General features: G+C 32.3%; 2 protein-coding genes across 2 annotated transcripts in view; one reads left to right on the top strand and one right to left on the bottom strand.

The window, feature by feature from the left end:
- Positions 1-2,376: 2,376 nt before the first annotated feature.
- LOC132743148 (solute carrier family 23 member 2-like) lies at positions 2,377-9,461 on the top strand. Its single transcript, XM_060731672.1, has 10 exons — positions 2,377-2,531; positions 3,410-3,498; positions 3,673-3,743; positions 4,607-4,788; positions 5,125-5,245; positions 5,633-5,789; positions 6,088-6,341; positions 7,299-7,578; positions 8,113-8,208; positions 8,545-9,461. The coding sequence occupies exons 1-10, from the start codon at positions 2,383-2,385 to the stop codon at positions 8,838-8,840; spliced, it is 1,695 nt and encodes a 564-aa protein (XP_060587655.1). The 5' UTR covers positions 2,377-2,382; the 3' UTR covers positions 8,841-9,461.
- A 1,905-nt stretch (positions 9,462-11,366) lies between these two features.
- The window catches only part of LOC132743152 (uncharacterized), a 28,023-nt gene continuing 24,591 nt past the window's right edge, over positions 11,367-14,798 (bottom strand). The window contains exons 14-15 of the mRNA XM_060731678.1: positions 14,685-14,770; positions 11,367-13,850 (exon numbers count right to left, since the gene is read on the bottom strand). Of these exons, the coding sequence (XP_060587661.1) occupies positions 11,687-13,850; positions 14,685-14,770 (2,250 nt within the window). The 3' untranslated portion in view covers positions 11,367-11,686. The remainder of the gene's footprint in view (positions 13,851-14,684; positions 14,771-14,798) is intronic.

The raw sequence follows: 14,798 nt of genomic DNA, 5'->3' as shown, positions 1-14,798 counted from the left end.
AAAAATGCAACAGAGCAATGACCATGACCTAAGATCTTACGGAGTTTGTAGATCACAATTTCCATAGAACTCACTTATCAGTAGAAGCAAAAGAGTTTTCGAATCGCTATTGAACTTTGAAACAAAATCATAACTACAAGCCATTGCGCATCTATAAACTGAGATACACAGTGAGTTGTTGCATGTGGTACATGTACCTCTCTGTCGATAATTAAATATACCAAAATTAAAGTCATGTCTTTAATCATAGATTTCCATGTAAATAGTATTGTCATGGACTGTAAGAAGATCCAAAAATGATGTAGTAAACTTTTAAGAATTCGTTTTATTCATTTGAAGTACTTTATGATAGATTTGAAATATCATCTGATCAAAATGTTTTTTTTCTAAATTAAAAATATCACCAGGGTATAGGGAAGCGCTATTAAATGGTACTATTAAAATTTGTAAGTTAAAAGGAGTACAACTACTTTTTATACCTTCATCGAGTCTGAAATATGACCTTTGTTTCGTGACTATGTATATTGAACATTTTGAGTTATGAGGCTGAATTCGTATAACTGGATTATTCAACATAACTTTTAATCATCATTTGCAATTCACATCACGGATCATAATTACATTATGCTAAATAAGCATTAGTACTTCTTGCAAAGCAATCATTTTGTAGGCAGAAAAATATTATTGCTTTGCAAGCATCAAGATGTCAAGAAAACATCTAGGATTAATTATATAGTAGAAAATATAATGCTATAACAAATCTAGTCATAATCAACGTGCACAAAACATTAAAATCCATGTCTTCCGAAAGACCATAAAAGCAGACAATGAAATGTCTTGAATCATTTTATTCTATTCAAGTGTTGTTATTATTACTATTTTTATCATTATCATCTCATTATCATTAGATAGAATACCCCTCCCTTTTTGCCATCCAACCTGGAATACCCCTCCCTTTTTGCCATCCAACCTGTCTACTACCACTTGAACTAATTAATTAGATTTTACCTATCATCTGTTTTCCATTTTCATCAAGCAGCAGATGTAAATTTACACAATAGATGCGATTCTTACTTCATTTCAGCTTGACTTGGGACATATGCAGTCAAGCAAGTAGTACTTACGCCTATTTAGCATATGTGAATTGTAAATAATGATTCTATCATACAGCTTAAATACAGCTGATATCAAAATGGAAATTTCTAAGATGTGGTTTGGTATACCCACATGTATATACATGGCAGTTTGACTAAAATCTAAACGCATCAGGTTAATATATGTTACACATCAAATCTTTAGAATATGGTTAGTCAAGTTTTAGCACACTGTATTATGCCCCCGATAGGCTACAGTACGAATATATCTAGTGTCCAAAATATAAAAAAGAAAGAACTAACGTCAACAAAGGGCATTTCAAGCAATGCCAATAAGAACATCTTCGAGACTTTTGGGTCAGAAATATGATTATGCACATGTGGTAACCTGGGTAAAAACAACCAGCAAATAAACATTAACATTTGTTGGCCACATTAAAAAAAAGCGGTCTGGTGATATAAAAAAAAAATCTAAAAAATTTAAATATTTAAAAGGGGCCTCGATGGGGAAAAAAGGTAAACGTGATGTTGCTTTCATTTCTCACGCTCTTAAAAAGTTTTTAAAAATAAACGAAAGAAAAGAGATAAAAAAGATTTAAACAAACCAAAAAAAATGAAATCAATAACTTATGAAAGGGAATTTTAAAAAAATTGCGATTTTTTATAATAAAAATGGATTTGAAAAACAACCCAAAGCACGGGCCGGAATTTTGATTTGAAGTTGGGGAAAAAAAAATATGTTTTTTTTTGGGTGTGGAAGAGTACCTTCCCTCCATTTGGTTTTTCCTTTTCGGCTACGGTGGGTTTTTTTTGCAGTTTGAATCGATGCAAGGAGTTATCTTTTGTTAGTTAACAGAGATTTTGTTGTTGTTGTTGATGATGATTAATTTGATAAATCAGACATATATTTATGAAATGCAAAGAAATCCCGATATGAAAAAAATAATTATACAATGTTCTAAAATATTTCTTTGCCAAAGATATGTAACATCAGATCATGTATCTATATATCTCACACCAACAACATCCATGTGTATTTTATCCGTGGTTTGTTTTGGTATATACTCGTACTATTATTATTTTATGGTTTTACAGACCTTACATTATGGACCAATTCACTTTGATATGCGATATTATAATTTGCTTTAACTTTAACTATTTAACCATTTGTATAGTTTATTTCACAATTTTGATGGTATACATCTATTAGTTATATTACATTGTGCATCAAACCACTAAGTGTCAAATGGTTTTAGTGTTATTTTTGTAAAAACTTCAGCAAGCTATAATGTGCATTGGAGGGACTTTATCTATGCCCTACCTTATACCAGGATATATTTGTGCCGAAGGGAACTATGACGTCACAGCCCAGCTGATGAGTATAACTCTATTCATGTGCGGTATAGCAACAATTCTTCAGACTTTATTTGGTATCAGGTATTATTTGGGTTCTTTTTAAAAGATGTTATCCGGAACTCGGCAAATGTCGCGTTATCCAATATAATCCCAGGTACAAAAAAACTTTTACAGTTAAAGTTTCACAGTGCTTTACGGGTCGCAATAGAATTGTCAACCTATTTGCGCTTATTTTCGAAAATGTAACTGTAAAAGCTTGTTTGTTACTTCGAATATTCTGGGAAAACTCAAAATATTTCTTAATTCCAGAGAAAGTCTGGTTCGCAATGAACGTTTTATTGCAATTTGCATTTATGTTTGGTTTATAAGTAGTCAGTCACTTGCGGAGGAAAATATAACTACAGGTTCGTTATCCAGAAAATCTTGTAAGGACTTAGGTGGGCCCACTATCAAAATGTGACAAAAAGAATGTGCCGTTAAACCGGCGTATCGACGAATTCTGATCGTATCAAACATATTTGATAAAAAAAGTCAATTTGCAATTATTTCTGCTGATTAAATGAAAAGTTGAAATTTAGTCATTAAGATTTCCTTATATATTTAACGATATATCCAATTATCCAACATTATAAATCAAGTAAATTAAGGAAATATAGTAGCATGCTGTGATTAATAATTATAATCAATGCGCGCTTATGATGTAGATTCTTCAACATTAATATTAATCGTTTTAAAGTCCGCAGCCTGGAACAACTTATGTTTACGTCATTTGAGAAAACATTTTGGAAATAAGGTTAGGCTTAGGCCTGTGACACACGAATTTTTTTGTAAGCAAATATCGTGCATTAAGATTTCAGCCGTACAATTTATACATGTATTACATTGTCCTCAACTATGTTTAATTATTTAAATATCATGTTAACGTCCTATTTGATGCTGATATTGTTCATTTATTTTAGACTAGGTATTGTGCAAGGAGGTTCAAATTTATACATTTTGCCAATCGTTGCTATGATGTCTTCTGACAAATGGAAATGTCCCAACTCAGGTATACACTTGTTCCTATATTTTTTATAATTGGTCATAAAGGTGAAAAGGCGAAAACTAAAAACAAAAATAACCATGTTAATCGTTAAAGAAAGCCATGGATTTATTCTATTTTCTTAACGTTCAAAATGAATTATTCTTTTTGATATACAAACATGTCCTGTTTGTCTTGTAGAAGACAGCCATCTGCAGAACAGCACAATCGCTGGAGACAAAGATGAAGTTTGGCAACTCCGGATGAGAGAAGTAAACGTCATAAATAGCTAATAACAAATATTTGGAACTATTTATTGTTAGTTTTACTATTCCGATGTTAGAATTCTAGATTTTAAAATCAAAGGAATCGAGGTCTGATCAGATTGTGCTAGCATGTCAGTCCTGAATTACACGGAAGACAAAGGCATTTCAGTATCGCCGGAATCTCTTACAGGACTTTAAAACACAACCCTTTAAATCGCTCAAGAAGATAAAATTATCACTTGTTCAGACAGTTCATTCATTCTATTTTCATAAATTTAATCCACCACCAAATAATGTCAATTGCATTGATATTGTACATTTTGTATCTGATTCTATTTTGATATATTTGATTTTATCAAACATAAGTGATAATAACGATACAATAAATGTCATATATATGATTATCAAACCATTTCAATTATTTAGGAGTATATATAATGCCTTTTAAAATTAAAATGGTCCTTTTCTATATCCTCTAATTTTGCTCCATTATTTCATAAAAAATATCAACAGTCAGCTATATAATTGTATGTTCATCACATTTTTATATCTTCGTGAAATTGCCATAAAATTCTTTCCAAAAAAAAAACCCCAACAACAAACGATATGTCTTATAATGTAGTGTTTTATGCGTTCGTTGCCAGGAAAATAAAAGGGTAAACCTGCTTTTAACTGCCCATCACCGGTTCCATCCGAAGATTTTTTTAACTCATTGAAGTATTGTTTTGGACACATGTGATGTATAAATTAATTAACAGGTACAATAATGAAAAACGCAAGAACATGTTTTGAATTTGCTTTATTCATTTTTTTGTGTCATTTAGATGTAGGCATATTATGGCCGTGTTAATATCAATATCCTTTTACAGATCCAAGGTAATCTTATCGTCGCTTCTATCACTCAAGTTATACTGGGGTGTACGGGTATAATTGGCATTTTACTGAAATTTGTGGGTCCACTCACAATAGCTCCAACAATCACCCTCATTGGTCCAATGCTTATTGGTGTTCTGATACAACTGAACAGCAAACACTGGGGCGTGGCATTTTTGTAAGTGAATATCGTATCAGTTTTAATTTCATAACCATGTTACTTAAATTACTGACTTAAATTATAATATAGATCTACAATGTTTAGTTTATACAAAATTCCGTTTATTTCTATTGTGTAAGAAACTATAAGCGTGTAAACGCACACTCTAATTCATTCCTTGAGCCAACCAGAACTTAGCAATGTGTGTCTTGTCCAAGGAAATAAAGGCTTGCCCCTGATATCTATTCTTAAGTTTGTGTTACTCTAAATAAAATGTTAAATGTCATATGATTATTAATTTAACAATAATAAAACATCTTGAACCTTTTTTCTGAATTACCCTACTCTTTGCAGGTCCATGGGTTTGACACTATTGTTCAGTGGATACCTTGCCAACTTTAATCCACCAATTCCAGGATGGTCAATGGATCGCCATTGTCATATAGTGAAATTCCCAATATTTCAGTTATTTTCGGTAAATCTCAATAGCGCACATACTTATAGCAAATTATTATACGATAATTATGTCTAGCTGTTATCACTTAATAACAAATGTTTCATGCTTAGCATGCATTCCTTTAAACAATGTTGCCCTTGACTTCACTCAGACTCGGACAAACAGAGTTTGCAATTTTGAATTTTAAACTTTGATTATTCTCGAGGGATCTCCTATTTTAGAATTTCATGAACACAATGCTAGAGGCAAGTGTTTACATATTTACTAATTTTTTAAGAGTAAAGTAATTAAAGAAGTGAGGAATAAAATAATTGCATGTAAAGTATATGAATAGCATTAGTACAAATGACAGATATAAGTGGGAAATATTACGTCAAATATTTAATCACATGTTCCGTATTTCAGGTATTACTAAGTATAGGAGTTGGATGGTTCTTCTGCTATACACTGACTGTCTCGGATGTGTTTGCAGACAATATTACGGACGTTAATTACGTGGTTCGGACAGACGCCAAACTTGATGCTGTGTTTAATGCACCCTGGTTATATTGGCCATATCCCTGTAATTTATAATATGTAAAAACATTTAAACTTAAAAGATCCTCCAAATTAATTCAAAAAATGTAAGTAGAAAAGCACAAGCATGTAAAGACACCATTTCTCTCGACATAGCTACGTTCAAAGACTAAATGCTTTTCCAATAATTTCTGGCGTTCTTTTGTCTGTTCAACGTTAATTTTGTATCCTGATGGCAAATAGAGAATGCATCGGGCGGTTCACAATGATTCAAATTGATCACGTTTATGGACTAGTTTTTTATGAGAAGCAGTTGTACAAATACCGGTATATTCTATTTACAGTCCAGTTTGGTATACCGACTGTAAGTTCTGTTGGTTTTGTCGGGTTTCTGATCGTGACTTTGGTTTCGGTTCTCGAATCAGTTTGCGATTATCATGCAGCAGCCCGGATGTCGGGAGTTCCTCCCCCTCCCCCGCATGCCGTTAACCGCGGAATAGCTATGGAGGGTTTTGCCAGTATTATATCTGGTATGGTTGGTGCTGGACATGGTACTACTTCTTACAGTCAAAACATAGGTGCAATTGGAATCACGAGGGTGAGCACGCTATTGCTTTCATCTTATTTTTCGGCCAAAGGCCGTCTGATTTGACCTTGACTTCCGCTAAAATTAACAGTAAAGAAATGAATATAGGCAGAATTTTCATTGTCATTTTAACACTAATAGCCTGTTCAATTGATACTTTAGAAGAGCTTCCGTTGTAGGTAGAGGTCTGTTCGATTGCGCGATGGCAAGAAGTGTTGGAAAAAGATATGTCAGAATAAATATAAAAACACAATAATGATATTTTTTAGATGTTTCTAACAGCTTTTCAATAAATATATGAAATTAAATATCACAGATCGCCTTTTCGATACTTTTGCATTCGACTGGGTTTCTCTTCTAAGCTGTTCTAGTCATTATATTCTCGAGATCTTCTTGAAGACGATTGAAACGAACGTTCGACTAATTTACAGTTGCAAAATTCTCCGTGGAATTAGTGTACAGTCTACTAAATCTTTGTTTTATTATAAATTCCTATTCAAATCAAATTCCATTTTGATTAAAATCAAATAATGTAAGTAATATTGTTTAAATCTAAGATGACAATTAATGGGGAAAAACTTTGCGGGTAAAAATGAACTGAAATCAAACTATTGAGGACGAATAAAATGTTCTGTTTGCGGTGAGCATGGTTAGTAGTAGCTTATCCTATGCAAGTTAACACGTTTGACTTCGGCCGCGTATCTTTTTAAAGATACTTTTTGTTTCTAAAATGTCTTCATTTCTTAAATTTGCAGATAAGATTATTCGAGTATACCATGTTTTAAGTAAACTGAAATAATTCATTGTTTTATTAAAAGAAAAAAAAACCCACAAAAACAAACAAACAAAAAGAAGCAGTTATCATGATTGTGTGTTGTGAATATTATTTATATATATGATTCTTTTATTTTCAATCATGCATGTAATTTTCTAAACGCTTTTTCTCGCGTTTTGAACTTCTATTACAAGGTTGCAAGCCGAGCAGTGTTTTTAACGGCGGGCATCATACTTCTGGTCAGTGGTGTGGTTGGGAAATTTGGGGCTGTACTTACAATTATACCGGATCCCGTTGTTGGGGGAGTATTGACAGTATTGTGTGGTATGATAATGGGCTCAGGCTTATCAACATTACAATTTATCGAGTTAGACTCCACAAGAAATTTGACAGTATTGGGGACATCGCTTATTGTAGCTTTAATGATGCCAGAAGTTTTTAAAGACACAGAAATGGCGGCTAAGTTTAAAACGGGTAATCTTATTATAAAAAAAATATCTCAAATATAAGTCAATAAAGAGAAACTTTGAAGTCGTTTTCCTGTATTCTTATAAAAAAGACATCTTTCTGTATTTTAAACTCTTATGGGCAATATACCGAACAACGTATCATTTACCAGTATACTACTGCCACATTTAATAAATAGTTTTGGATGGAATCGGTGGAGGGCAGTTTAAATTCATTTTAATTGGCGGTGATAGCATACTACAGTACTAATAAACTTATTGTTTCTCGGATTTGATCATTTATTTTGCAAGTCGCACCTTTTTTTAATGAAAAATATCTTAATTTTGCTAAAGTATGCACAAGAACCTTTTTATTTTATTCAGTTACTGTATGTAAAGCGAACATTTCATTTTACTTATGCATTCGATGCCAGCGGTATCACTTGTGATGCCATGATAAGTGAATGCGTTGAATGATTAATTTCTTTTGATAATGTCTGCTAGGTTAAAAAGGGAAGGAACTTTGATATAAAGATTTAAATATTTGGGTTTTTTTTCACAGGATATTCTGATTTAGACCAGATTGTACAGCTTTTGTTCGGGACTTCAATGTTCCTCGGAGGATTTATTGGCTGCATATTAGACAATACAATACCAGGTAATATGTACAACGAATTTGCCGCTTTGTAAAAATCTATGTCATTGATCCTATTCATTATTTAGAATAATTGTAAGAAATTAACCCTTTATCGTTGAATAAAGAAACTATTACATTGTAATACGTTCAATTTGGGTTTTTTTAAGAATGATCGAAGAGTAAATGATGTAAAACAGCGCGATCACACAAATCTACAATATAATTGAAGCAATACAAATATTTTATTTTTAACCATAATTTAATAAAGACTGGTACATGTTAAGATACAAGCTTTATTTTAATCTTTGTTATTGTCTTTAAACACTTTTAACCATATTTATAAAAATAAATTGCTAGGCACAGACAAGGAAAGAGGACTTCTTTCATGGCGTGCGATATTAAAAGACAATTCCGAGAACCCAAACCATTCCGTGGATATTTACAAATACCCGTATGTAACAAAATTTATTGAACGAGTAAAATGTTGTTCATATATACCAATATCTCCAACATTTGACAAGGAAGTAAAATGTTCTTGCTGTTACCCCAAAGTTGAAAATGACTATTTCGAGACAGATGAAAAAGGGGAAAAATTAGTAAGAAAAGTTGCAGCGGAAAATAACGTGATGGAAATGGACAAAAAAGAAACTTGAATATTATAACACTTATCTGTTTAACAGTTAAAAGATCATGTGATGAATTTACCCGTTTCTCACAATTTAGCTCTTATATGCTCATTAAAACACATTGGAATCAGTGACACCCCTAAGGACTTTTGAGTGGGCATAAAAATTATGCATAGTTTAATGGTTAAGAAATCTAAACGCTATCTCTTTCATAACGACCACTGTTTTCCCTTGTTGTGTGATAAATGCACAAATAAGTATGCCCATAATGTTACATCTACTCTTATAAACTAAAAGACGAGATATGGCCAGAAAATCAAAATACCTCTTTTAAACAAGCAACATCCACCTTCAAAACAACTGGAGGTGTTCACTTGAAACTTAAGACAAGTATCCGGGATCCTAACCGGAAGTCACTGACCAAGGCCCAAATCTCTTGGCAAAATATTACCCTTTGTGAACTTAACATTTTTTGGTCATAACTATGCCATATATTTTGTTTACTATCGGGTATTAAAAATAGTGAAGCATGTTTTTCTTACTGACAGCTCTTGTTTGTACTTGTTTTTGTATATATTTAAATAATAATTATTTTTTTGTTCCATTTTTCTCAAGAAAGCTAAACTTGAATTTTTGTTTCGTATAGATTTGTCTAAAACTATGGATAAAAGCTGTTATCTAAAACTTGTTTGTGTTTTATTTTTCTACTAGAGAAAATATGATATGTACTCGTATCTCCATGTAAGTCGAACATTTCCAATGATATATTTCTAAACCAATTTAAAATTCCAAAGGTAGTAGCTATTTTAAAAAAAAAAAGCTTCTAAAAGTGTCAGAAGCAACTACAGATCCATCTCGATCCTTGCAATACTAAAGGAAATCATTGAACGCCATGTCTCCGACAACCTCACAGAGTTTTTAGAATCAAACAACTTAATCTATAACCACCAGTCTGGCTTTAGGAAAGATCACTCCTGCGACACTTTTTGTTTGTTGAATTGGGTTTTACGTCACACCGGCACTCTATAGGTCCATATGGCGACGTTCCAGCTTTACTGGTGGAGGAAGACATCAGGTGCCATTCCGTGCATTATTTCAGGCACGAATGGGATCCTGAGTAGAACCATCGACGTTCCTTAAGCTAGCTGGATAGCCTCCTCACATGAAAGAACCCATGCAAAGTCCATGTCGGGATTCGAACCCACAGCGGTGAGAGGCAAGTGGTTCCTTCCTGTGAAACTACTTTACTTTCAATAGTAGAATTCTTGAAATCTGTTTCTTGACCTTTCAAATGCATTCAGCCTAGATCATTTCATTCTTATAGAGAAACTTCAAACACTTAATTGTATCAGCAATTTTCACTATCAAAATGTGCATATGTTTGCGAATAACATTTCATGTCATTAATAACTGTATGGTTGTAAATATATATGTACATTTTAGGTGTAGTTAGGATTTGCAGCCTCTTTAAATAAAAGACTTTATTATTTTTCCGTTGGTTTTTAAATAAATCAAACATTCATACTTTATTATAATTTACTTTTTGTTTTATTTTCTTTACATTTTTTAAAACCATTACCTCATTTTTTTCTCTTTCACTAACGGTATGTAGTAACCGTCAATTACTATTCACAACAGATTGAATATGATCGGAATGATATATTTTTGGAAATCAGTAAAAAGTTTGGTAATTGTGCACATAACCGGACAGTGACAAAGTATTTTGGGTTCACTTCCAGTTTGTTGTCAATGATAATACATAGAGTGCTCGGTGGCGTCATAAAAGAAAATTTTTATTGCGTTTTCAAACGAAACATTGTGCAGTTTACTGGCCTGTGAAAATAAAGAAAAACCTGATAAGACACATATAATACTTGCTCAAATGCTCTATTAAATTAACTCAGAAATGGACTCTTTTTTTCCTCTGAAGAAAAGGCAAACCTGTATTTATTTTAACTGCAGCAGGAGCATTAAATTTGCTATAATTTGTCATAAAAGTAGTTAAACGTATTTTGTCTTTAATTCACCTTCATTTTACTAATGATCACAAAGCAAAATGTGGAAACAAATTAAATAAAACACTTTTTAAAATCTAATTATTATAGACTCTTCTGAGCTTAGTGACCCCTTTACATAATTATGAAAAGCGCAAATTAAAGGCTATAACTTTCACATACATTTATGTGTGTAGTTTATTTTGATCACGAACTTTATAAATGGACCAACTTTGAAAAGTCACATTAATATTCAATAATCATTGCGATCCTTAGTTTCAAGTAACATTGATGGCTTGGGTAATTTTGACTCTGGGTATCTACCTAGCCTTGGACATTGTTTTCTTGGGAAGGTTAAAGGTTTTGACGTTTCATTTCTTTGGTAAATAAGCTTCGACTTAAAAATGAATTTATAAAGCTTTATTTCAGCATATTTGACAAGTTTCGTCAACACTGGTTAATTCGTGTTTGAAGAGATATCATGTAAACGAAAATGTGAACAGATGTACCACGGAAAACATGCTTTGGTTTGTGTCAGATGAGCTAATAAAACAGAAAGTTGTATTTGAATTTTTATTTCAATTAAACAATTTATTTTAACAAAGATGAAATTTGTAATAAAAACGATCGTAATTCATGGCAATGAACAATTTTCATAACATTTCCATAATAAAGAAAATCTTAAACAATAGTGCACTCAAAACAACAAATGAAAATAAGTTAACAATAAAAATAATAATATTGCTACTACTTTTTCACTAGATTACTTTTAATTTATAATCAAAATCACAATTTAGCTAGACATTTAAAGGCGAAATGCTTTTATATATTAAGAACATACCTATCGCCTTGCTTACAATTAGAGTATTACATGTATTTCTAAAGGTATGAAACCTTGATATTGTCTTTTCTAGTCGATGCCACTTCACATCGAAGTTCCTGCTTCTGTCCATCTTTACGTGTATATGTTTTCTGTTCCTTTCTCTGTCTTTCCATGGTATTTAAATGTTCTGGAATATATGCTAACCTACTTGCATTTATAGCCAAATTCACAAGAGAGTCTGGTCCGTCTTGGTAAAGTTTTTTATTTTGTTCATTGTGATAACCTCCAGTCAACAATTCAACATTTTCAGCATAACATTTTACGTTTGTCTCTTTATCAATAAATGTATGCAGGCTAGAAGAATGATGTTGTTTTCTTTGAGATAAGCTATCAGGAATTTCGGAAGGACAGGAGCAGTTTGCTTCAATATACTTCCAAAAGTTGAATGCTGCTTGAGGGGACAATGTTGTTTTCACTGGTTTGTATGGTCTGACATTAACATCTATTTTCTGATGACTGGTATGTTTGGTCATAACATTCACAGGTCTACTCACAGAATTCACCAATCTTTTCTTTTGGTCATTTACAACTTCGCCTGACATATTTCCAAGTGTGTCATCAAAAGCCTGAAAACTGTTTTCAAATGATTTATTTAACTGTTTAATTTGATCTGCTGTCCAAAAATTAGAAACAAAATTGTCATTTGTTTTGCTTGAATCATCTTTGGCTATGTTGACAGTTTTCATTGCTTTGTCATTTTCTGCTTTTTCTATTGTGTTTGAACTAATTGAAGTTATTTCCATCATTCCGGAGTATCTCCTTTTTCTGTTTTTAATACCAACAGATTTGCACAGAGCACATACCACCTCTTGAACAGGATGTTCTGTCTCATCAATGTTTTCTCTGTCTTTGTTTTGCGATAAAGGTTTACTAGTATCCACATACCATTTAGAGCCATTCATTTCAACATCTACATTCTTGTCATCATTAGATTCTTTAACTTGACACGATGATGTATTCCCTACTACTGTATTTTCATAGTGGTTCTTGTTTACTTTTAAGCTTTGTTTAAAATGCATTTCATTATCAGAACTATATTTGACAAGAGGTGAGGAGGCAATCTGTTCAGAATTTGATTGTATTATATAAGTGTTTAACCACTTACTCATTTCTTTCTCCTCGTTATCTGTACAGCCTATTTCTTCAGAAGTAACTAAATCTTTATTGTTTTGAATATTATTATTAACAATCGTTTTCTTTTCATTAATATTTTCTTCACTTTCTGCTAACATCCGAGTCAAAGGTAGTAAGATAAATTCGTCATCGTGAAGTTGAAAGTAAGGAAAATCTTTTATTTCAGGCGTAAATTGCCAATCATCTTTTACCCGATCATCAAATTTTGTACAGTCGATTGGGGATTTATCTGCGATATTTAAGTCATTTGATTCTTCTATATCTACCCATGTACTGTCTACTTTATTATGAGGATCACTTAGCTTCTGGTCTATATCCTGAGAGTTGATCACATCCTGGCCAGATGTTCCTTCAAATGACGATAAACTCTGACTACACCAAGCACTGTCTTTGGATGAATCATCAAGTTCTACAACTGTGCACATAGGTTTGTTATCATTTATACCTTGTTTTGAGTCTGTTATAAAGATCGTCTCTGCTGATGATTTGCCCTGCATTTTTTCTGCAAAAAACTGGGCAGTAAAGGGACCAGTAGTAAGACGCCTTCGGTGTCTCCATTTCTGGTGAAGTCTCTGGTAATTTCTTTTGGAAGCATTGTTGGACTTGTTGCTTGCATTTTTACCATCAGCATTTTCACCATCAACATTTGTACCATCAGCATTTTCACCATCAACATTTGTACCATCAGCATTTTTACCATCAGCATTTTTACCATCAGCATTTTCACCAGCATTTTTACCATCAGCATTTTTACCATCAGCATTTTCACCATCAGCATTTTTACCATCAGCATTTTTACCATCAGCAAGTTTCTTGTAGTGAATAAGGTCAACTTTAGCACTGTTTGGTGAAGGATGAGCATTTTTACCATCAGCATTTTCACCATCAGCATTTTCACCATGAGTATTTTTACCATCAGCAAGTTTCTTGTAGTGAATAAGGTCAACTTTAGCACTGTTTGGTGAAGGATGTCCATTATATGTTGTATCCTGTAGCTGATCTGCATAAACAATATCACACGGTATTCTACAAAATGACAAAATTAGACACTTTAAATGTAGAAATATACACATTCAATATCATGAATTTTAAATACTCAGGGACTATTTTGGATAAATAGATACAATAATGTAAAGATCATAATCATATCTAATTATCTAAGATATTCAAAACTTTTCATCATACTGTCAACATACTTATAGCGAAGTTGACTGTACTGAGTATACTGGGTGATTACATAAATAAGTATTTTGAATCTGTAGGGAATGTATAGTAACAATTAACTGTTGTTTTCATATCTTTAAAGAAAACTGTACACGTGTATATGTAACTTCGACGATCGATCTCATGTTTCAATCCAGTGTTTCCTTTTATGTTGATAACAAATGTAAATGAAGCCATTTAACATAATAGTTCACATAATTATTTCTTCCAATTAAGTCAGTGTTTTAACTTCTACACAAAATTACATTTGATTTAGTTTAAAATTTACTGATGTTTAGGCCATGTGAAACAAACTTAAGATATTTACTCTTTTTTTTTAATTCTATGTGTAGCATATAATAATAAAGTCTGATTTTTGGTGTTTATTTATATGAATGTTTCATTCGAAACAAGAATGTAGTTTTTATACACTGAGTACATTTCTGGCATGCATGCAAGTGTACTGGAATACAGGGGATGAATAATATACTGATTCATAAGAGGCTGGAGAGTATCTCAACTTGTCTGAGCATGCCTGTGCATGCATTCTTCAATTCTCTTTAAGTCTAAAAGTATAACATCAGTTTATATCTCTGGGAGTATGCTCATAGGTGCTTAGGTTAGTTTCAACAATATGTTTATATACCATGAGGATACCTGAAATACTTGGAGAGAGTACAGCTTGAAATCATCAGAACGATAATCAACCATCCACTGGTATAGAATGAAGCCCACAAAACATTCTGAAAATATTATATGTCATTTATTTTA

The sequence above is a fragment of the Ruditapes philippinarum genome, unplaced genomic scaffold (genome assembly GCF_026571515.1).
Source record: "Ruditapes philippinarum isolate M1 unplaced genomic scaffold, ASM2657151v2 ctg4933_1_1_1_1, whole genome shotgun sequence".
Lineage (NCBI taxonomy): Eukaryota > Metazoa > Mollusca > Bivalvia > Venerida > Veneridae > Ruditapes > Ruditapes philippinarum.
The sequence above is the reverse complement of the archived record's forward strand: the minus strand, read 5'-3'. Positions and strand labels throughout refer to the sequence as shown.